A 24,452-nucleotide genomic window follows, 5' to 3' on the forward strand; every position below is an offset into this window, starting at 1 on the left:
GGGGGCTGTATCTCGGGGAGCAGGGGGTCCCCAGACCTGAAACCAACGCGGTTCAGCTCCGGAGACCCCCTGCACATCTACACTATCAATAAAAATGTATTTCAAATGTATTTATTGTCATTTATTTATTTATTTAGATTTATTTATTTATTTTTTGGCGGCTGCTGTGTGTGAGTTTTTTTTTATTGTGGGTAGCGGGGGTGGGTGAATGGGGTATTAGCCCCAACGGTGCTTGTTTAGGGCTTGCGGGGGGTAGCGGGAGGGCTTAACCCCTTCATGACCGTAGCGGTATTAACTGCTACGGTCGTGAAGGGGTTAAGTGCACCCGCAACCCCCCCGCAAGTCCTAAACTCACACCAAAGGTCAAATATCCCCCTCACCCATCCCCACTACCCACAATAAAGCGGGCACGGTGGGTTAACCCCTTCATTGCCTTAGCAGCTATCCACTATGGTAATGAAGCAGCATTTCTGTATTTTTAATAATATTGAGCAGGAGCAGGGGGGGGTCCCTGAGCATTAATTTCTGGCTCAGGGAACCCCCTGCTCACTGTACAATATTATTAAAATACAGAAATGCTGCTTCTTTACCATAGCGCATAGCCGCTAAGGTAAAGAACGAGTGTTTATTTATATATGTGTTTTATTTATACTGTACATGTGCAGAGGGTCTCCGGAGCAGAACCGCGTTGGTTTCAGGTCTGGGGACCCCCTGCTCCCCGAGATACAGGCCCCTTTAGGGGGTGCCGGTATCCCTCTGCTCTGCTTGGTTTACAGGCCGCGATCACGTGATCGGGCCCTTTAAACCAAGCAGAGGGAGTGGACAGACCAGTGGACAGACAGGGGTAATAAAGGAGGGAACACCAATAGGAAAGAGGGGAGGAGTAGAGAGAGAAGTGGGAGACAATAGGGATAGGTCCGGAAGAGAAGAGGAGGAGACAGAAGGGACAGACAGGGGAATGGCCTGCAGGGTTTGGGAGGCGGAGACATGACAGCCAGGATAAGAGGAGCGTGTGCGCTCGCCCTCTGTAAGGAGAGAATGCGCGCGCACAGGCTGCAGCACAGAGACGGCCCGCAAGGAGTGAGGGGAGTAAGCAGCAGGGAAACCGAGCCCAGAGGAGAGGGGTGCGCGTGCGTCCTCCGTGGGCGGAGGAGACGCACGCACCGGCTGCACCAGGGAAACGGCCAGCAGGGAGTGAGAGGAGGACGCAGCCGCACCACGCGCCCAGAGGAGGAGCGCATGCGCGCGCCCTCCCTGGACTGAGAGGGGGCACGCACCGGACGCACAACCAGGCGCGCGGAGCGCCACGCGGCAGATGCCACACTGGAAGAGGGTAAGGAAGTAGAGGGTACAGCAGGAGAGGGTAATGCGGGCACCGCGGGAGAGAGGGAGAGGGGAGCATCATAGCAGGGGCTCAGGGACCACGTGGGTAAGCGAGACCTGCGGGGTACGCGCTGAGGCAATGGGAGAGAGGTATAAGGCAAGGTAGAGGAGTGGGAAGGAGTAGAGGGGGTGACAGGAGATGGGAGAGAGGGACAAGGAGGGGAAGGAATCTCCAGAGTCGTCACACCTAGGAAGCAGTTAGCGGCTCACCGCCAAATCTCTCTGCTTCAGCACAGACCAGAACAGTAAGATCGGGCAGGGGGAAATCACATTTCAGGGTCCCCCGGTATGTGCCCAAACCCCCAGAACCCAGTGTAGGGGTTTGGAGTGTCTCCCACCAGGTATAAGGTGGCGAGAGGGAATTATTTTCTAAGTGATAGTGTAGCATGTTTTACCTGTAAGATAAAGTGAGGAGGAGGACACACCCCCCCGATGGTGAATGGCAGCTTAGAGTGAGAGCTCCATTCCCCCCGGGGCATAATAGCATAAAATAACAGTTAAAACGCTATCGTCTCCTTAATAAAAGCTAAGCGCAACATACATCAACCTACAGAGATGGCTTCTACCAAAACGGTGCGTAGAAAAACACAGCCAGTATCTACATTTTTTAAAAGTAAAGGTACAGCTAAGGCCGGGACTCATGATTCCCCTGAGCAGCATCCAGCAGCAGACCCTGATATGGACAGTTCTGCAGAGGAGCAGGATGATATGGCAGTGGTGCGGAAGAAAGACATGAAGGAGTTTTGCTCCAACATGAAAAAGTTCTTCAAGACAGAGCTCTGGGCACTAAGGAAAGATGTGGATGCCCTGGGGGAGCGTACTGATACCCTGGAGTCTAGGGCAGAAGAGAACACCAGCGCCATATCCCAGACACAAACACAAATGTCCACCCTTAAAGATCAAATCAGATCCCTGGAGGAAAAGATCGAAGACGGGGAGAATCGCGACCGTCGCTGCAATATCCGCCTGCGCGGGGTGCCAGAATCGGTCACAGATCCGGAAGACTTCGCCGCTAAGTGGTTGGAGCATCTGTTCCCAGACCTGACAGAAAGGGACTTAATGCTAGACAGATGCCATAGGGCACTCAGAGGAAGATCCCAGCAGGGGGACCCCCCCAGAGACATCGTTATGCGGTTCCACTGCTATCGGATAAAAGAACAAACATGCAGAATCGCCAGAGAGATGAAAACAGTGGAGTTTGAACACATCAAATTCCAAGTATATCAAGATTTGTCCCCAGCTACCCTGGCAAAAAGAAAGGCATTGACCCCCATAACTAGAGTGCTCCGGGACAAAGAAGTGCGCTACAGATGGCTGTTCCCATGTGCAGTTCTGGTTGTGAAAAACGGTGTTGCACACACACTGAAACATGTGGAGGATGGAGAGGGATTCCTCCGTAAGGTCCTTGGCCCCCCGCAAAGCCCCCCTCACCTGGTAGCTGCTGAAGATGGCGCCCCCTCAACCTCATGGCGCGCAGCTGGGAGCCTACGATCCGCAGCTAGAGTTGTGGAGGAACCGCCGAGCTCCACATAGATTCTGCTAATCAACCCCAATAAACATCTAAATTCTCCCCCAAACTCCCCAGCAGGATCCTCTGGAAGGCCCTAGCCAAGGGGTGCTTGTCCGGGAACCCCCATCGACCCCCCCATGGAGATAAAGAAAACTTTCAGCCCCCGCAGGTCTACTCACATTTTTTGAGGGGCAGCCATCTTCTCCTGCTCCTTCCCCGAAGCGAGCGGGAGCAGCCCTGCTCTTCGCGGGATGCCTCGATGACGTCACTGGCTCCCGCGAGACTTGAGGCGGGACGCATGCGCAGAGGGACACAGCGGCGACGGCACCGGGCGATGACGTGGCCGAAGCCCTAGACGGAACCAACGGAGTCTCACCAGCACCTGGACTCCCCCCTCCTCCCCCCCGAGACCCAAATATGTCCCTGAACCGGCGAGATCTAGCAGCCGGACACACCAGGCGGCGCACCCGACGATGGGAGCAGAATGAGATGGGACCCGCAGCAGGGGAACCCTTCCAGGCCGGTCCCGATCCCCTTCGACTGCGCAGCTGATTGCATGCGGTGACGCGTCGGCCACTGGGGGACGCAGGAGAATTGTGTACCCTGGCTCCAGCACGTCGCGCGATGTGGCTGGGGGCCATGGGGAGGGGGGGAAGCGGGGAGGAGTGTGTGGGGGGAGGGGGGGAAGCGGGGAGGAGTGTGTGGGGGGTGGGGGGGGTGAGTAACAGAGATGCCCATCTGTATATGTGTCTGGATGTCTAGATGCCTGTGTGAATGCCTGCCTCTGTCTGTGTGTGTGCATGTGTATGTATATAAGTGCCTGCCTACCTATGTGTGTGTGGTTATGTGTGTGTATGAGAGTACCTGTATATATGCAAGAGTGCCTGTGGGTATGTGAGGGAGCCTGTGTGTATATGTGTGAGAGTGCCTGTGTCTGTGTATGTATGAGAGTGCCTGTGGGTATGTGAGAGAGCCTGTATGTGTGTGTGTGTGTGTGTGTGTGTGTGAGAGAGCATATGTGTGTGTATGAGAGAACCTGTGTGTATGTGTGTGAGAGTGCCTGTGGGTGTGTGAGAGAACCTGTGTGTGTGTGTGAGAATGCCTGCGTGTGTGACTGAATATGTGTGTTGCTTGTGATCAGCAACCCCAGCCCAAGCCCGTGAAAGGTGGAGGAGGGGGAAAGTAGCGGGTCCCTCCGCTCAGGCCGCGCCTCCCTGCCGTTCAGACCTCCCGATCCCGACCACCCCCCGCTCCGTCTCCCGTTCCCTGCAGACCGCATATCGCGGTCGGTATATGTCGGCGCCTCGCCTGTCAGCAATGCAGGAGCGCTGAGGGAGGGAACGGGGCCTTGACCTTAGAGGGCTGACGGAGTGGGCTGATGGGCGGGGGAGGGGGGATGCAAATGCATGCCGGGGTCACCCGAGGGTTGGGGAATCGGTGGCTGCCTCCTGCTTGACCCCACATGGGAACATGGAACACCATTGGGAGATAGGTCTGCATGTAGTCGACTAACGTCAGCGTCATGTGCGCCAGTGGCCCCTCCGCCTTCTTGGATGCCGCTTTTTGGTTACAACACATGCAGATCACCAGTACATTAAACGTTCACCACCCACACATTAAAACACAGAGGCACTTAAAGGAGGGGAGTCCGGCACCCTACCATACAGAGAGTAGACATTCACATACAAGAGGATAATGAAAATTAGGTAACTGGTCCTCTGAACTCCTCACCAACAAGAGTGGTCGGGATTGGTGCTACGAGGACCGCACAATAGGAACCCTTTGGGGGGGCACGGTGCTCCTTACAACCTATACCCACACAGAGGGCAAAAACAGGAGGAGCAGGGAGAGGTGGAGTTTAGGGAGACACTCATTAGGTAGATGTTATGTAAATGAGAGTTTTTTATTGCTAAAGTTATAAGTTATACTGTTATTTAACTGTTGTCTGTTTAAAGGAGATGCGCCGGCAGGACAGTTCCCTGATCGGCGTGTATGTGTCCTCCGCTACGATCCCTACAGAATAGGGGTCGCAAACAAGTCCCAGGGAAGCCAGGACCCAGCAGGCAGGGAAGATCCCGTCGTCAGTCTGGGCCAAAGGATCCATCCCTTGGGCGCAAGGGCCACTCCCGGGGGCTCCCGGAGTGGGCTCTTGTCTTCATGTTCCTATTTGTTTTTTGTACATTACAGTATCTGTTGTTATGTGTCGTGAACCCAACCCCCTTGTTGTTGACCCTCATGTGCTACTCCCAGTCCCCCCCTCCCCTCCCCCTCCCTCCCCGTTGCCCCCCACTCCCTCCCTACCCTTCCCTCAAATACCTATCTACGAGTAAGCGTCCTGAAGACAGTGATCGTCCGGCCCTACACATGGAAGCCACGGGTAAGTCAAGCAACATAATGATGCGCGTAGTCACACACAGCAATAAATGGCGTTGACTTTTATATCTCACAATGTGCAGGGCTTTAACAACCCCACTAAACGCAAACTAGCCTTCACAGATTATAAAAGAAAACATGCAGATGTGCTGCTCCTACAGGAGACACATTTCAGCAAAACCAATACCCCCAAATATCTTGATAAAGACTTCACCCAGGTTTTTTCGGCCTCTGCTGAAGTCAAAAAGCGTGGAGTTGCCATCCTATTCCATAATAATATCCCTTACGAAGGCCTGATAACCAAACGGGATAACGATGGCAGATTTATTATAATAGTAGGAACTATTAGGGGACAGAAGATCACAATCGCCTGTATATATGCCCCCTGCGAAAAGAGTGCAATCTTCTTCGAGAAATTCTTTAGAATCCTAAACTCGGTTGCGCAGGGAAGCGTGGTCTTAGCAGGAGATTTTAATATGGTCCTACAACCTCACATGGACAGATCAGGTGGAGCTACCCTACACAATAAAGGAGCAGGTATATCCCTACGAAGAGGTCTCAAATGTAACCAACTAATAGACATTTGGAGAGAGCTACACCCAGCAGATAGGAATTACACATTCTTCTCGCACCCACATTGCTCATACAGTAGGATTGATTACTTCGCAGTGTCCTGTCACCTGGTCCCCAAGGTCACCCAAGCGGAGATCCATGATATTTCATGGTCTGACCACGCACCCATAGAGCTCCGGTGCAACAATATTCAAACGGGTAGACCAGGAACGAACTGGAAGCTAAATGAATCCATTCTAAAAATTCCAGAGATCTGTGATACTGTGGGTAATGAGATAGACCAGTTTTTCAAGGTAAATGCCGGCTCTGTCTCCTCACATCTGGTCCTCTGGGAGGCGCATAAAGCGACTCTCCGAGGTACCCTCATAAACATCACAGCTAGACGAAAAAAAGAGAGAGAAGCAAAAATTGTCACACTCCAAACTAAATTACAAACTCTCTCCGCCAAACATAAAAAGAAACTAGACCCGCAAACCCTACAAGAGGTAAAAGACACTAAAATTGAATTAAACATGATACTGACCTCCAGGGCTGATAATTCATTGAGTTGGTCAAAGAGGAAATTTTACGAAAAAGCAAACAGGCCGGATACGATGCTGGCCCGCATGCTGAAAGACAGGCAAATTAAATACAACATCCAAGCTTTACGCTTAAAATCTGGTACCCCTACTTCAAACCCACAGAAAATAGTAGATGAATTCGGCTCCTTCTATGAGACACTCTATAATGGTGAGAAAGTGGCACATAATCCTAGCACGAGCAGTAAGCTAAGAGATTTCCTGGCTAGCTCCAACCTGGTGAGATTGACAGAATCAGACAGAGCCTCCCTAAATGCCGACTTCACACACGAGGAGTTGACACAGGCCATTACGGAACTTAAACCTTCAAAGGCACCGGGGCCGGACGGCTTCTCAGGGTTATACTACAAGAAATTTATCAAATTACTTGCCCCAAGGTTGCTCCAAGTATTCAACGCTATTTTAGCGGGAGCCCCCATCCCCAAGGAGATGTTACAGGCGTCTATATCAATCATCCCGAAACCAGGGAAAGACCCACTAGACTGCAAAAGTTACAGGCCCATATCACTAATCAATACGGATATCAAGCTATATGCAAAATTATTGGCCAATAGAATATGTCTTATCCTACCCAGACTCATACATCCAGATCAGGTCGGATTTATCAAGGGCCGACAAGCCGCAGATAATACCCGTCGATTTATAGATCTGATAGATTTGGCCACTATTGACACTGCTCAAAGTATGTTGTTAAGTCTGGACGCTGAAAAGGCTTTCGATAGGATAGACTGGCCCTATCTAAAGGAGACGCTTGCGGCATTTGGCTTTGGAGATCGGGTGAGTGATGCGATTCTATCGCTGTACTCTAACCCCACCGCCAGAGTTGTACACCAAGGCTACCCCTCTCGGCACTTCCAAATTAAGAGTGGTACGAGACAGGGTTGCCCATTATCTCCCCTCCTATTCGCCCTCTGTATCGAACCCCTGGCGGCGCAAATCAGAGGAAACCCTGACATCTCAGGGTTAAATGCATACTCCCAAACCCATAAAGCGGCCCTGTACGCAGATGACATCCTCTTGATGATCTCGAAACCCCTCACCTCACTACCGAACTTATTTGACCTGCTAAACAGGTTTTCTAAAATTTCCGGCTTCAAAATCAATCAATCCAAATCTGAAGCTCTCAATGTCAATCTCCCCAGCCATATAGAAAAACTATTAAAACTAAACTTTAAATTTCACTGGCAACACAAATCTATAAAATATCTGGGTGTCCACATCACCAGAAACGTCAAAGAAATATACGACGCAAATTACCCCAACCTAATCCGGACCCTAAAATCAGACCTACAAAAGTGGACATCTAAAAGGATCTCCTGGATAGGAAGAATCCATAGTGTTAAAATGAACTTACTCCCCCGTATTTTATATCTCTTCCAAACTCTCTCAGTGCCACTCAGATTGAAGGATCTGCACTCACTTCAATCCGACATCTCCAAGTTTATATGGGGAGGTAAAAAACCAAGAGTCAGCAAAATTAATATGAAAAGGCCGGTCTTGGCTGGGGGTCTAGCGGTACCCTGCCTGTTATCATATTACAAAGCGGCACAGTTGAGCCAAATTGTGCAATGGCAGTCTGACCCGGGATCTAAGAGATGGGTCGAATTAGAGAGCGCAGCCTGTGAACCTATAGAATTACGTAATCTAATCTGGCTCCCCAAAATGGTGCGAAAAGGCGCCAATATGCCGCTATCCTCAATGACCAACTCACTGTCAATCTAGGAGGCCACAAAATTTAAACATTCCCTCACAACGACACGCTCTATGATGTCACCCCTGTGGAACAATTCCGAGTTCGTGCCGGGCCTATCGGTCGGTAATATCTCAATTTGGAAAAAGAAAGGTTATAATCGGATTAAAGATCTGGAAGGCCATGACAGAAAAGTTAAGACGTTTGACCACATCAGATTAGAAAAAGAGATCCCCCACTCAGAATTCTTTAGATACCTCCAGATCAGGGCGTTTTATAACAAAATTGTCCCGTACCCACAATTGACATCCTTCGAAAAGCTCTGTCTGGCAGAGACCGACACAAAGGGACTTACCTCGCAGCTATACAGCGAAGTGATCAGTTCTAGCAAACAAGCCCATGAGATACCCTCATTTAGATCGCGTTGGGAAACAGACATCGGAGAATGTCTGGAAGATGAGGACTGGAGTGCTATTTTTCTAGCCACAGCAAAGTGCTCCATATGTACCTCCCTCAAGGAAAACGCATATAAGGTCCTGATGCGATGGTACCTTACCCCACTAAAATTATCAAGGTTCGTGCCGGGATCCTCCCCGCTGTGCCCGCGCCAATGTGGAGGATCAGCAGACCTGCTACATATGCTGTGGTCTTGCCCGCGGATCTCCTCATTCTGGGAGACAATTAGACTTTGGATACAGAGACTGTTTGATCTCACTATTCCCCCAGATCCGTGGCTGTTTCTCTTGAACAGACCACTAGCGGGTCTCTCTAAAGCTCATAATAAACTTATTGCTCACTTTGCACTCGCAACGCGGTGTGAGATCGCAGCACTATGGAAAAGCTCAGACATACCAACCATCCCAAAAATTCGGAATCGTATTTGGTTTATCTGCCAGATGGAAAAGTTAACGAGTCTGGTTAACGACACTGGCGACAATTATCTAAAAGTCTGGACGCCTTGGTTGGCACAGACAGACATCCCGGGGTTAGAAAGGGCATCAATCTGGCTATGATAGTTTCCAAGTCCGTTCTCCTTGGGAGAGGTGTGCTACACCCATGCTCGGCATAAGATGATTACATCTCAAACAGGTAACATACCTAGAGAGGCAGCGTAACAACTCTGAGACACACTCACGATCACTAGCATCCATCCCAACCCCCTCTTCCCCCCCTCCCCCCCTCTTCCTCTTGGATCAATGTTTGTCCGTCCGTATGGTTGATTGTTTGTCGGTCTTCACGTTTGTTTGTCTACCCATGTAGTTGTCTACCTGTTTATGTATACGTCGTCTGGATGAGTCGTGTGTCAGCCGACTATTCGGCAGGGCGGTTAATTATTCGGTGACTGAGCTTTTACACCTGGTCCCCCCCGATTAGAAGGGGGGTTTGACACCATAATATGGACCCCGGAAAGCGAGCCGTGTCTCGATACCCCTTTAGGCCCACCAGTCTGACCACAGATTAAAGTTCTATTCCATTGATATTAGTAACATTATACTTCCAGATACACTGAGAATCACCATGATATAATGTACTTTAGAACACACAAGATGGCGCTCAATACCTAAACACAGTGAATAATATATAAACACTTAATGGAAAAACTATGTATATAAATGTGAAGGTAAACACAAAATACAAAGTAAAAATAAAAGTAAAAACACTCAAACCCTTAGACGGACTGTTTCAAGGTCCACACGAAACATAGGAAGAAAAAACCAGGGGAGCGTAGATACCTTTAAAAAGAAAAAAAGACAAACATAGTGCAACCTGTAGCAAAATATGTTATAAGGAGCTCCCAGCTGGGCACCACATACTAAGGCCAATGCCTAATGGGATATATCAGCAGGAACAATTCGGAGGAGATAATCTTTAGAAAAGAGAAGCACACATGCAGTATCCAATAAAATACAGTTTGTCCAAAAATGATAAAAGTGGAGGCTTACAGAATCCCAATGGGAAAACAGCATTGACGGTGGTGATCTCAAGACCACATCACAGCGTCTCTGTGTCAGCAAACCGCCACGGTACACTTCAGCCTGGAGCCGTCTCGTCACTTCCGGTCTTGGGGCCGTCACGTCACTTCCGGTTGCGCCGCCGGTAGGAAAACAGCTACGGATACCCAGGCACTCTCTCCTTCTTGATTAATAGGTCACCTATTAATCAAGAAGGAGAGAGTGCCTGGGTATCCGTAGCTGTTTTCCTACCGGCGGCGCAACCGGAAGTGACGTGACGGCCCCAAGACCGGAAGTGACGAGACGGCTCCAGGCTGAAGTGTACCGTGGCGGTTTGCTGACACAGAGACGCTGTGATGTGGTCTTGAGATCACCACCGTCAATGCTGTTTTCCCATTGGGATTCTGTAAGCCTCCACTTTTATCATTTTTGGACAAACTGTATTTTATTGGATACTGCATGTGTGCTTCTCTTTTCTAAAGATTATCTCCTCCGAATTGTTCCTGCTGATATATCCCATTAGGCATTGGCCTTAGTATGTGGTGCCCAGCTGGGAGCTCCTTATAACATATTTTGCTACAGGTTGCACTATGTTTGTCTTTTTTTCTTTTTAAAGGTATCTACGCTCCCCTGGTTTTTTCTTCCTATATAATGTACTTTGTAATGTATTGTATTGTATAATATTATAAAATTATAAACTAATAAAATTTAAGTTACAAAAAAAAAAAAAAAGATAAAGTGAGGAAATGTTTCTAAGTCCAGCGCTTAAAGAATAAAAGCGGCTGTTTGCGAACTTCTGCTAGGAAGCTCCTAGCGCTCTGAAACTGGCCGTGCGCATAGTTCAGGGAGAAACATATCAAACGACCATAACTCCATTTTTATGATGTTTCATAAAAATTGATGAATGAAAGTCCCCCTATATTGGCGTATTATACATGATAGCCTGAATGTGTCTTTCATTTAGACACCTTAGAAATGTGTGTAGTGACTCACTGTGAATGAGCTGAGGATGCGCAGCTCCGGACTTCTAAGGCATCCCGCTGGCTTGCTGCCATAATGTCTGTTGGGGTCCGGAGTTGAAACCTCAAAGCTCCTAAGGTGTTATAGGTTGGGAGGGGTCCCTCGAGTAACCCCATCTTAGTGTAAAGTCCGGGCAATTTGGCAAATGGGGGCCAGCCCAGACTTACTGTCGCCAGGTAGAGGGGCTGGGTCTCATATGCTAAGAAGCAAAGGTGCTAGGTTCGTGTATGTCCTTAGCAGAATGAGAAGCCCCCTCTGCCAGGTGTTTGAAGTATTGGCAACTCCGGGATAGGTGGGAGAAGTTATTCCCACGGAGAGATTGGCTGCACTGGTTAGATATAGGGTTTTTAACCTTATAAGAATTCCTGCAGCCCATCGGGAATCAGATTCACATAAGATGCATAAGTTTCATCAAGATTCCAAGTGCGATTACAGCAGCGGCAGATTTGAGAACGGACCAGGGCTTTCGCGAGTACTTTCGTTCTGGAAACAAATTATTTTGTTTGACCCCGTCCCAGTAAGTGTATTTTGACTGTAATTGTGGAAAATTGTGTGTACAGCAGGGCCCCGGGTATACGGCGCGTTCCGTTGCAGGGGCCCTCCGTAAAATGAAAATCGTCGGAAAGCGGATCCGGCGATTTTCAGTGATTTTGCATGCACAGAACGGCGTTTTAGCCGTTCTGCGCCTGTGCGGCCTATGGTCTGCGCGCGCAGACTACAGTATGCGTGCGCAGACAACGGTGTGCGCATGCGTGACAGGCGCAACTGCCCGTTCTGCGCATGCGCGACCCAGAATCAAAGATGGCGGCCCCCTTCTTGGTGCCGCCGTATAAGCGGATCGCCGAAAAGTGGGGCGTCGAGAAGCGGGGCCCTGTTGTATGTCTTTTCGTGGAATAAATTACAGTTTAATTTACCTCTTTGCTTTGCTCAATCGTATGATCCCGGTAATAAATGTGTTAAGAGACCTGGTCTCCTGTTACAGTGTCATAAAGTGATCGGCTCAGGACCATCCTTACCTTGACCTGAACGATGAGAGGTGGAGTCACCAGGAGCAGGAGACACTACAGCAGGGTCTGGAGCTGTGTGGGAGAGGGGCATGTGAGAGATCTCAAAAGAGACATAGCAACCAAGAGTGGAGTGGTGGGGAGATGTGTGGGAGAGGGGTAAGCGAGAGACATCAAGAGAGAGACATAGCGCCCAAGAGTGTAGTGGTGGGGAGATGTGGGAGAGGGGTAAGTAAGAGACATCAAGAGAGAGACATAGCGCCCAAGAGTGGAGTGGTGGGGAGATGTGGGAGAGGGGTAAGTAAGAGACATCAAGAGAGAGACATAGCGCCCAAGAGTGGAGTGCTGGGGAGATGTGGGAGAGGATGCAAATACTCATAGCAAGGCAGAGACAGTCCCCATGAGTGGAGTGAAGCACAGAGAGTGCGGAGATGTGGGGCAGAGAAAGTACACACTCCCAACTAACGAGAGGCCTCACAGCGCAGACAAGGATCTCACGGTCAGTCCTGAGGGGGAGAGAAGCTCACTCTCAGTCCCAAGGGGGAGAGAATTGAGCTGTTTATATGGTCGCAGGAAATAGGCATTTGATATTTGTATGTGAAGACATGACACACCTGTGACAGGAGTCAGGGGGCAGACATCTTTCATTTGTGACATTTATATACAAGCACAAAAACCCTTCTCTATCTAAATCATTCATCATTCAGGAAAGTCTGTGCTGCTTCAGGGGATGCAAACACCAAAGGAATCTCAGTATGGAATCTCAGTATGGAATCTCAGTAAGGAATCTCAGTAAGGAATCTCAGTAAGGAATCTCAGTATGGAATCTCAGTATGGAATCTCAGTATGGAATCTCAGTAAGGAATCTCAGTAAGGAATCTCAGTAAGGAATCTCAGTATGGAATCTCAGTATGGAATCTCAGTAAGGAATCTCAGTATGGAATCTCAGTAAGGAATCTCAGTATGGAATCTCAGTATGGAATCTCAGTAAGGAATCTCAGTAAGGAATCTCAGTAAGGAGTCTCAGTAAGGAATCTCAGTAAGGAATCTCAGTAAGGAATCTCAGTATGGAATCTCAGTAAGGAATCTCAGTATGGAATCTCAGTATGGAATCTCAGTAAGGAATCTCAGTAAGGAATCTCAGTATGGAATCTCAGTATGGAATCTCAGTAAGGAATCTCAGTATGGAATCTCAGTATGGAATCTCAGTATGGAATCTCAGTATGGAATCTCAGTATGGAATCTCAGTAAGGAATCTCAGTAAGGAATCTCAGTATGGAATCTCAGTATGGAATCTCAGTAAGGAATCTCAGTAAGGAATCTCAGTATGGAATCTCAGTATGGAATCTCAGTAAGGAATCTCAGTAAGGAATCTCAGTATGGAATCTCAGTAAGGAATCTCAGTATGGAATCTCAGTATGGAATCTCAGTAAGGAATCTCAGTAAGGAATCTCAGTATGGAATCTCAGTATGGAATCTCAGTAAGGAATCTCAGTAAGGAATCTCAGTATGGAATCTCAGTAAGGAATCTCAGTATGGAATCTCAGTATGGAATCTCAGTATGGAATCTCAGTATGGAATCTCCGTAAGGAATCTCCGTATGGAATCTCCGTAAGGAATCTCCGTAAGGAATCTCCGTATGGAATCTAGGTATGGAATCTCCGTATGGAATCTCAGTATGGAATATCATTAAGGAATCTCAGTATGGAATCTCAGTAAGGAATCTCAGTAAGGAATCTCAGTATGGAATCTCAGTATGGAATCTCAGTAAGGAATCTCAGTAAGGAATCTCAGTAAGGAATCTCAGTATGGAATATCATTAAGGAATCTCAGTATGGAATCTCAGTAAGGAATCTCAGTAAGGAATCTCAGTATGGAATCTCAGTATGGAATCTCAGTAAGGAATCTCAGTAAGGAATCTCAGTAAGGAATCTCAGTATGGAATCTCAGTAAGGAATCTCAGTAAGGAATCTCAGTAAGGAATCTCAGTATGGAATCTCAGTATGGAATCTCAGTATGGAATCTCAGTATGGAATCTCAGTAAGGAATCTCAGTATGGAATCTCAGTAAGGAATCTCAGTATGGAATCTCAGTAAGGAATCTCAGTATGGAATCTCAGTATGGAATCTCAGTAAGGAATCTCAGTATGGAATCTCAGTAAGGAATCTCAGTATGGAATCTCAGTATGGAATCTCAGTATGGAATCTCAGTATGGAATCTCAGTATGGAATCTCAGTATGGAATCTCAGTATGGAATCTCAGTATGGAATCTCAGTATGGAATCTCAGTATGGAATCTCAGTATGGAATCTCAGTATGGAATCTCAGTATGGAATCTCAGTAAGGAATCTCAGTATGGAATCTCAGTATGGAATCTCAGTAAGGAATCTCAGTAAGGAATCTCAGTATGGAATCTCAGTAAGGAATCTCAGTATGGAATCTCAGTATGGAATCTCAGTAAGGAATCTCAGTATGGAATCTCAGTAAGGAATCCCAGTATGGAATCTCAGTATGGAATCTCAGTATGGAATCTCAGTATGGAATCTCAGTATGGAATCTCAGTATGGAATCTCCGTAAGGAATCTCAGTATGGAATCTCAGTAAGGAATCTCAGTATTGAATTTCAGTATGGAATCTCAGAAAGGAATCTCAGTAAGGAATCTCAGTAAGGAATCTCAGTATGGAATCTCAGTATGGAATCTCAGTAAGGAATCTCAGTATGGAATCTCAGTATGGAATCTCAGTATGGAATCTCAGTATGGAATCTCAGTAAGGAATCTCCGTAAGGGATCTCCGTAAGGAATCTCCGTATGGAATCTCCGTAAGGAATCTCCGTATGGAATCTCCGTAAGGAATCTCCGTAAGGAATCTCAGTATGGAATCTAGGTATGGAATCTCCGTATGGAATCTCAGTATGGAATCTCAGTATGGAATATCATTAAGGAATCTCAGTATGGAATCTCAGTAAGGAATCTCAGTAAGGAATCTCAGTATGGAATCTCAGTATGGAATCTCAGTAAGGAATCTCAGTATGGAATCTCAGTATGGAATCTCAGTATGGAATATCATTAAGGAATCTCAGTATGGAATCTCAGTAAGGAATCTCAGTAAGGAATCTCAGTATGGAATCTCAGTATGGAATCTCAGTAAGGAATCTCAGTATGGAATCTCAGTATGGAATCTCAGTATGGAATCTCAGTAAGGAATCTCAGTATGGAATCTCAGTATGGAATCTCAGTATGGAATCTCAGTAAGGAATCTCAGTAAGGAATCTCAGTAAGGAATCTCAGTATGGAATCTCAGTAAGGAATCTCAGTATGGAATCTCAGTACGGAATCTCAGTACGGAATCTCAGTAAGGAATCTCAGTATGGAATCTCAGTAAGGAATCTCAGTATGGAATCTCAGTAAGGAATCTCAGTAAGGAATCTCAGTAAGGAATCTCAGTAAGGAATCTCAGTATGGAATCTCAGTATGGAATCTCAGTATGGAATCTCAGTATGGAATCTCAGTATGGAATCTAAGTAAGGAATCTCAGTAAGGAATCTCAGTATGGAATCTCAGTATGGAATCTCAGTATGGAATCTCAGTATGGAATCTCAGTATGGAATCTCAGTATGGAATCTCAGTATGGAATCTCAGTATGGAATATCATTAAGGAATCTCAGTATGGAATCTCAGTAAGGAATCTCAGTAAGGAATCTCAGTATGGAATCTCAGTATGGAATCTCAGTAAGGAATCTCAGTATGGAATCTCAGTATGGAATCTCAGTATGGAATCTCAGTAAGGAATCTCAGTATGGAATCTCAGTATGGAATCTCAGTATGGAATCTCAGTAAGGAATCTCAGTAAGGAATCTCAGTAAGGAATCTCAGTATGGAATCTCAGTAAGGAATCTCAGTATGGAATCTCAGTACGGAATCTCAGTACGGAATCTCAGTAAGGAATCTCAGTATGGAATCTCAGTAAGGAATCTCAGTATGGAATCTCAGTAAGGAATCTCAGTAAGGAATCTCAGTAAGGAATCTCAGTAAGGAATCTCAGTATGGAATCTCAGTATGGAATCTCAGTATGGAATCTCAGTATGGAATCTCAGTATGGAATCTCAGTATGGAATCTAAGTAAGGAATCTCAGTAAGGAATCTCAGTATGGAATCTCAGTATGGAATCTCAGTATGGAATCTCAGTATGGAATCTCAGTATGGAATCTCAGTATGGAATCTCAGTATGGAATCTCAGTAAGGAATCTCAGTAAGGAATCTCAGTATGGAATCTCAGTATGGAATCTCAGTATGGAATCTCAGTAAGGAATCTCAGTATGGAATCTCAGTAAGGAATCTCAGTAAGGAATCTCAGTAAGGAATCTCAGTAAGGAATCTCAGTATGGAATCTCAGTATGGAATCTCAGTAAGGAATCTCAGTAAGGAATCTCAGTATGGAATCTCAGTATGGAATCTCAGTATGGAATCTCAGTATGGAATCTCAGTAAGGAATCTCAGTATGGAATCTCAGTAAGGAATCTCAGTAAGGAGTCTCAGTAAGGAATCTCAGTAAGGAGTCTCAGTAAGGAATCTCAGTATGGAATCTCAGTAAGGAATCTCAGTAAGGAATCTCAGTATGGAATCTCAGTATGGAATCTCAGTATGGAATCTCAGTATGGAATCTCAGTATGGAATCTCAGTATGGAATCTCAGTATGGAATATCAGTATGGAATCTCATTAAGGAATCTCAGTATGGAATCTCAGTATGGAATCTCAGTATGGAATCTCAGTATGGAATCTCAGTATGGAATCTCAGTATGGAATCTCAGTAAGGAATCTCAGTATGGAATCTCAGTATGGAATCTCAGTATGGATTCTCAGTATGGAATCTCAGTAAGGAATCTCAGTAAGGAATCTCAGTATGGAATCTCAGTAAGGAATCTCAGTATGGAATCTCAGTATGGAATCTCAGTAAGGAATCTCAGTATTTAATCTCAGTAAGGAATCCCAGTATGGAATCTCAGTATGGAATCTCAGTATGGAATCTCAGTATGGAATCTCAGTATGGAATCTCAGTATGGAATCTCCGTAAGGAATCTCAGTATGGAATCTCAGTATGGAATCTCAGTATGGAATCTCAGTATTGAATTTCAGTATGGAATCTCAGTAAGGAATCTCAGTAAGGAATCTCAGTAAGGAATCTCAGTATGGAATCTCAGTATGGAATCTCAGTAAGGAATCTCAGTATGGAATCTCAGTATGGAATCTCAGTATGGAATCTCAGTATGGAATCTCAGTAAGGAATCTCCGTAAGGGATCTCCGTAAGGAATCTCCGTATGGAATCTCCGTAAGGAATCTCCGTAAGGAATCTCCGTAAGGAATCTCCGTATGGAATCTAGGTATGGAATCTCCGTATGGAATCTCAGTATGGAATATCATTAAGGAATCTCAGTATGGAATCTCAGTATGGAATCTCAGTAAGGAATCTCAGTAAGGAATCTCAGTATGGAATCTCAGTATGGAATCTCAGTATGGAATCTCAGTATGGAATCTCAGTATGGAATCTCAGTATGGAATCTCAGTAAGGAATCTCAGTAAGGAATCTCAGTATGGAATCTCAGTATGGAATCTCAGTAAGGAATCTCAGTAAGGAATCTCAGTATGGAATCTCAGTAAGGAATCTCAGTATGGAATCTCAGTATGGAATCTCAGTATGGAATCTCAGTATGGAATCTCAGTACGGAATCTCAGTACGGAATCTCAGTACGGAATCTCAGTAAGGAATCTCAGTATGGAATCTCAGTAAGGAATCTCAGTAAGGAATCTCAGTAAGGAATCTCAGTAAGGAATCTCAGTAAGGAATCTCAGTAAGGAATCTCAGTATGGAATCTCAGTATGGAATCTCAGTATGGAATCTCAGTATGGAATCTCAGTATGGAATCTCAGTATGGAATCTAAGTAAGGAATCTCAGTAAGGAATCTCAGTATGGAATCTCAGTATGGAATCTCAGTATGGAATCTCAGTATGGAATCTCAGTATGGAATCTCAGTATGGAATCTCAGTAAGGAATCTCAGTATGGAATCTCAGTATGGAATCTCAGTATGGAATCTCAGTAAGGAATCTCAGTAAGGAATCTCAGTATGGAATCTCAGTATGGAATCTCAGTATGGATTCTCAGTATGGAATCTCAGTAAGTAATCTCAGTAAGGAATCTCAGTAAGGAATCTCAGTATGGAATCTCAGTATGGAATCTCAGTATGGAATCTCAGTATGGAATCTCAGTATGGAATCTCAGTATGGAATCTCAGTAAGGAATCTCAGTAAGGAGTCTCAGTAAGGAATCTCAGTAAGGAGTCTCAGTAAGGAATCTCAGTATGGAATCTCAGTAAGGAATCTCAGTAAGGAATCTCAGTAAGGAATCTCAGTATGGAATCTCAGTATGGAATCTCAGTATGGAATCTCAGTATGGAATCTCAGTATGGAATCTCAGTATGGAATATCAGTATGGAATCTCATTAAGGAATCTCAGTATGGAATCTCAGTATGGAATCTCAGTATGGAATCTCAGTATGGAATCTCAGTATGGAATCTCAGTATGGAATCTCAGTATGGAATCTCAGTATGGAATCTCAGTAAGGAATCTCAGTATGGAATCTCAGTATGGAATCTCAGTAAGGAATCTCAGTATGGAATCTCAGTATGGAATCTCAGTAAGGAATCTCAGTAAGGAATCTCAGTATGGAATCTCAGTAAGGAATCTCAGTATGGAATCTCAGTATGGAATCTCAGTAAGGAATCTCAGTATGGAATCTCAGTAAGGAATCCCAGTATGGAATCTCAGTATGGAATCTCAGTATGGAATCTCAGTATGGAATCTCAGTATGGAATCTCAGTATGGAATCTCCGTAAGGAATCTCAGTATGGAATCTCAGTAAGGAATCTCAGTATGGAATCTCAGTATTGAATTTCAGTATGGAATCTCAGTAAGGAATCTCAGTAAGGAATCTCAGTAAGGAATCTCAGTAAGGAATCTCAGTATGGAATCTCAGTATGGAATCTCAGTATGGAATCTCAGTATGGAATCTCAGTATGGAATCTCAGTAAGGAATCTCCGTAAGGGATCTCCGTAAGGAATCTCCGTATGGAATCTCCGTAAGGAATCTCCGTAAGGAATCTCCGTAAGGAATCTCCGTATGGAATCTAGGTATGGAATCTCCGTATGGAATCTCAGTATGGAATATCATTAAGGAATCTCAGTATGGAATCTCAGTATGGAATCTCAGTAAGGAATCTCAGTAAGGAATCTCAGTAAGGAATCTCAGTATGGAATCTCAGTATGGAATCTCAGTAAGGAATCTCAGTATGGAATCTCAGTATGGAATCTCAGTAAGGAATCTCAGTAAGGAATCTCAGTATGGAATCTCAGTATGGAATCTCAGTAAGGAATCTCAGTAAGGAATCTCAGTATGGAATCTCAGTAAGGAATCTCAGTATGGAATCTCAGTATGGAATCTCAGTATGGAATCTCAGTATGGAATCTCAGTACGGAATCTCAGTAAGGAATCTCAGTATGGAATCTCAGTAAGGAATCTCAGTAAGGAATCTCAGTAAGGAATCTCAGTATGGAATCTCAGTAAGGAATCTCAGTAAGGAATCTCAGTAAGGAATCTCAGTATGGAATCTCAGTATGGAATCTCAGTATGGAATCTCAGTATGGAATCTCAGTATGGAATCTCAGTAAGGAATCTCAGTATGGAATCTCAGTATGGAATCCCAGTATGGAATCCCAGTAAGGAATCTCAGTATGGAATCTCAGTAAGGAATCTCAGTAAGGAATCTCAGTAAGGAATCTCAGTATGGAATCTCAGTAAGGAATCTCAGTAAGGAATCTCAGTAAGGAATCTCAGTATGGAATCTCAGTATGGAATCTCAGTATGGAATCTCAGTATGGAATCTCAGTATGGAATCTCAGTATGGAATCTCAGTATGGAATCTCAGTAAGGAATCTCAGTATGGAATCTCAGTATGGAATCTCAGTAAGGAATCTCAGTATGGAATCTCAGTAAGGAATCTCAGTATGGAATCTCAGTATGGAATCTCAGTAAGGAATCTCAGTAAGGAATCTCAGTATGGAATCTCAGTAAGGAGTCTCAGTAAGGAATCTCAGTAAGGAATCTCAGTAAGGAATCTCAGTATGGAATCTCAGTAAGGAATCTCAGTATGGAATCTCAGTATGGAATCTCAGTAAGGAATCTCAGTATGGAATCTCAGTATGGAATCTCAGTAAGGAATCTCAGTATGGAATCTCAGTATGGAATCTCAGTATGGAATCTCAGTATGGAATCTCAGTATGGAATCTCATTATGGAATCTCAGTAAGGAATCTCAGTATGGAATCTCAGTATGGAATCTCAGTATGGAATCTCAGTAAGGAATCTCAGTATGGAATCTCAGTAAGGAATCTCAGTATGGAATCTCAGTATGGAATCTCAGTAAGGAATCTCAGTATGGAATCTCAGTAAGGAATCCCAGTATTGAATCTCAGTATGGAATCTCAGTATGGAATCTCAGTATGGAATCTCAGTATGGAATCTCAGTATGGAATCTCAGTATGGAATCTCAGTATGGAATCTCCGTAAGGAATCTCAGTACGGAATCTCAGTAAGGAATCTCAGTATGGAATCTCAGTACGGAATCTCAGTAAGGAATCTCAGTAAGGAATCTCAGTATGGAATCTCAGTAAGGAATCTCAGTAAGGAATCTCAGTAAGGAATCTCAGTATGGAATCTCAGTATGGAATCTCAGTATGGAATCTCAGTATGGAATCTCAGTATGGAATCTCAGTAAGGAATCTCAGTATGGAATCTCAGTATGGAATCCCAGTATGGAATCCCAGTAAGGAATCTCAGTATGGAATCTCAGTAAGGAATCTCAGTAAGGAATCTCAGTAAGGAATCTCAGTATGGAATCTCAGTAAGGAATCTCAGTAAGGAATCTCAGTAAGGAATCTCAGTATGGAATCTCAGTATGGAATCTCAGTATGGAATCTCAGTATGGAATCTCAGTATGGAATCTCAGTATGGAATCTCAGTATGGAATCTCAGTAAGGAATCTCAGTATGGAATCTCAGTATGGTATCTCAGTAAGGAATCTCAGTATGGAATCTCAGTAAGGAATCTCAGTATGGAATCTCAGTATGGAATCTCAGTAAGGAATCTCAGTAAGGAATCTCAGTATGGAATCTCAGTAAGGAGTCTCAGTAAGGAATCTCAGTAAGGAATCTCAGTAAGGAATCTCAGTATGGAATCTCAGTAAGGAATCTCAGTATGGAATCTCAGTATGGAATCTCAGTAAGGAATCTCAGTATGGAATCTCAGTATGGAATCTCAGTAAGGAATCTCAGTATGGAATCTCAGTATGGAATCTCAGTATGGAATCTCAGTATGGAATCTCAGTATGGAATCTCATTATGGAATCTCAGTAAGGAATCTCAGTATGGAATCTCAGTATGGAATCTCAGTATGGAATCTCAGTAAGGAATCTCAGTATGGAATCTCAGTAAGGAATCTCAGTATGGAATCTCAGTATGGAATCTCAGTAAGGAATCTCAGTATGGAATCTCAGTAAGGAATCCCAGTATTGAATCTCAGTATGGAATCTCAGTATGGAATCTCAGTATGGAATCTCAGTATGGAATCTCAGTATGGAATCTCAGTATGGAATCTCAGTATGGAATCTCCGTAAGGAATCTCAGTATGGAATCTCAGTAAGGAATCTCAGTATGGAATCTCAGTATTGAATTTCAGTATGGAATCTCAGTATGGAATCTCAGTAAGGAATCTCAGTAAGGAATCTCAGTATGGAATCTCAGTATGGAATCTCAGTAAGGAATCTCAGTATGGAATCTCAGTATGGAATCTCAGTATGGAATCTCAGTAAGGAATCTCCGTAAGGGATCTCCGTATGGAATCTCCGTAAGGAATCTCCGTAAGGAATCTCCGTATGGAATCTAGGTATGGAATCTCCGTATGGAATCTCAGTATGGAATATCATTAAGGAATCTCAGTATGGAATCTCAGTATGGAATCTCAGTATGGAATCTCAGTAAGGAATCTCAGTAAGGAATCTCAGTATGGAATCTCAGTATGGAATCTCAGTAAGGAATCTCAGTATGGAATCTCAGTATGGAATCTCAGTAAGGAATCTCAGTAAGGAATCTCAGTAAGGAATCTCAGTATGGAATCTCAGTATGGAATCTCAGTAAGGAATCTCAGTAAGGAATCTCAGTAAGGAATCTCAGTATGGAATCTCAGTAAGGAATCTCAGTATGGAATCTCAGTATGGAATCTCAGTATGGAATCTCAGTATGGAATCTCAGTACGGAATCTCAGTAAGGAATCTCAGTATGGAATCTCAGTAAGGAATCTCAGTAAGGAATCTCAGTATGGAATCTCAGTAAGGAATCTCAGTAAGGAATCTCAGTATGGAATCTCAGTATGGAATCTAAGTAAGGAATCTCAGTAAGGAATCTCAGTATGGAATCTCAGTATGGAATCTCAGTATGGAATCTCAGTATGGAATCTCAGTATGGAATCTCAGTAAGGAATCTCAGTATGGAATCTCAGTAAGGAATCTCAGTAAGGAATCTCAGTAAGGAATCTCAGTATGGAATCTCAGTATGGAATCTCAGTATGGAATCTCAGTATGGAATCTCAGTAAGGAATCTCAGTATGGAATCTCAGTATGGAATCCCAGTATGGAATCCCAGTAAGGAATCTCAGTATGGAATCTCAGTAAGGAATCTCAGTAAGGAATCTCAGTAAGGAATCTCAGTATGGAATCTCAGTAAGGAATCTCAGTAAGGAATCTCAGTAAGGAATCTCAGTATGGAATCTCAGTATGGAATCTCAGTATGGAATCTCAGTATGGAATCTCAGTATGGAATCTCAGTATGGAATCTCAGTATGGAATCTCAGTAAGGAATCTCAGTATGGAATCTCAGTATGGAATCTCAGTAAGGAATCTCAGTATGGAATCTCAGTAAGGAATCTCAGTATGGAATCTCAGTATGGAATCTCAGTAAGGAATCTCAGTAAGGAATCTCAGTATGGAATCTCAGTAAGGAGTCTCAGTAAGGAATCTCAGTAAGGAATCTCAGTATGGAATCTCAGTAAGGAATCTCAGTATGGAATCTCAGTATGGAATCTCAGTATGGAATCTCAGTAAGGAATCTCAGTATGGAATCTCAGTATGGAATCTCAGTAAGGAATCTCAGTATGGAATCTCAGTAAGGAATCTCAGTATGGAATCTCAGTATGGAATCTCAGTAAGGAATCTCAGTATGGAATCTCAGTATGGAATCTCAGTAAGGAATCTCAGTATGGAATCTCAGTATGGAATCTCAGTAAGGAATCTCAGTATGGAATCTCAGTATGGAATCTCAGTATGGAATCTCAGTAAGGAATCTCAGTATGGAATCTCATTATGGAATCTCAGTAAGGAATCTCAGTATGGAATCTCAGTATGGAATCTCAGTATGGAATCTCAGTATGGAATCTCAGTATGGAATCTCAGTAAGGAATCTCAGTAAGGAATCTCAGTAAGGAATCTCAGTATGGAATCTCAGTATGGAATCTCAGTATGGAATCTCCGTATGGAATCTCAGTATGGAATATCATTAAGGAATCTCAGTATGGAATCTCAGTATGGAATCTCAGTAAGGAATCTCAGTATGGAATCTCAGTATGGAATCTCAGTAAGGAATCTCAGTATGGAATCTCAGTATGGAATCTCAGTAAGGAATCTCAGTATGGAATCTCAGTATGGAATCTCAGTAAGGAATCTCAGTAAGGAATCTCAGTAAGGAATCTCAGTATGGAATCTCAGTAAGGAATCTCAGTATGGAATCTCAGTATGGAATCTCAGTATGGAATCTCAGTATGGAATCTCAGTACGGAATCTCAGTACGGAATCTCAGTACGGAATCTCAGTAAGGAATCTCAGTACGGAATCTCAATAAGGAATCTCAGTAAGGAATCTCAGTAAGGAATCTCAGTATGGAATCTCAGTAAGGAATCTCAGTAAGGAATCTCAGTATGGAATCTCAGTATGGAATCTCAGTATGGAATCTCAGTATGGAATCTCAGTAAGGAATCTCAGTAAGGAATCTCAGTAAGGAATCTCAGTATGGAATCTCAGTATGGAATCTCAGTATGGAATCTCAGTATGGAATCTCAGTATGGAATCTCAGTATGGAATCTCAGTATGGAATCTCAGTAAGGAATCTCAGTAAGGAATCTCAGTAAGGAATCTCAGTATGGAATCTCAGTATGGCATCTCAGTATGGAATCTCAGTAAGGAATCTCAGTAAGGAATCTCAGTATGGA

The 24,452-nt window shown here is 44.5% G+C and overlaps 1 protein-coding gene across 2 annotated transcripts in view; it reads right to left on the minus strand.

Annotated features, from left to right (window-relative positions):
* The window catches only part of LOC142467264 (carbonic anhydrase 9-like), a 255,159-nt gene that overhangs the window by 65,924 nt on the left and 164,783 nt on the right, over positions 1-24,452 (minus strand). Inside the window, exon 6 of one of the 2 annotated variants that reach the window (XM_075572765.1) lies at positions 12,096-12,158. The exons of the other annotated variant lie outside the window; for it this stretch is intronic. Within the exon in view, the coding sequence (XP_075428880.1) occupies positions 12,096-12,158 (63 nt within the window). The remainder of the gene's footprint in view (positions 1-12,095; positions 12,159-24,452) is intronic. 2 annotated transcript variants of the gene reach the window in all.

This window comes from Ascaphus truei, chromosome 1, assembly GCF_040206685.1.
Source record: "Ascaphus truei isolate aAscTru1 chromosome 1, aAscTru1.hap1, whole genome shotgun sequence".
In the NCBI taxonomy this organism is placed as follows: Eukaryota; Metazoa; Chordata; class Amphibia; order Anura; family Ascaphidae; genus Ascaphus; species Ascaphus truei.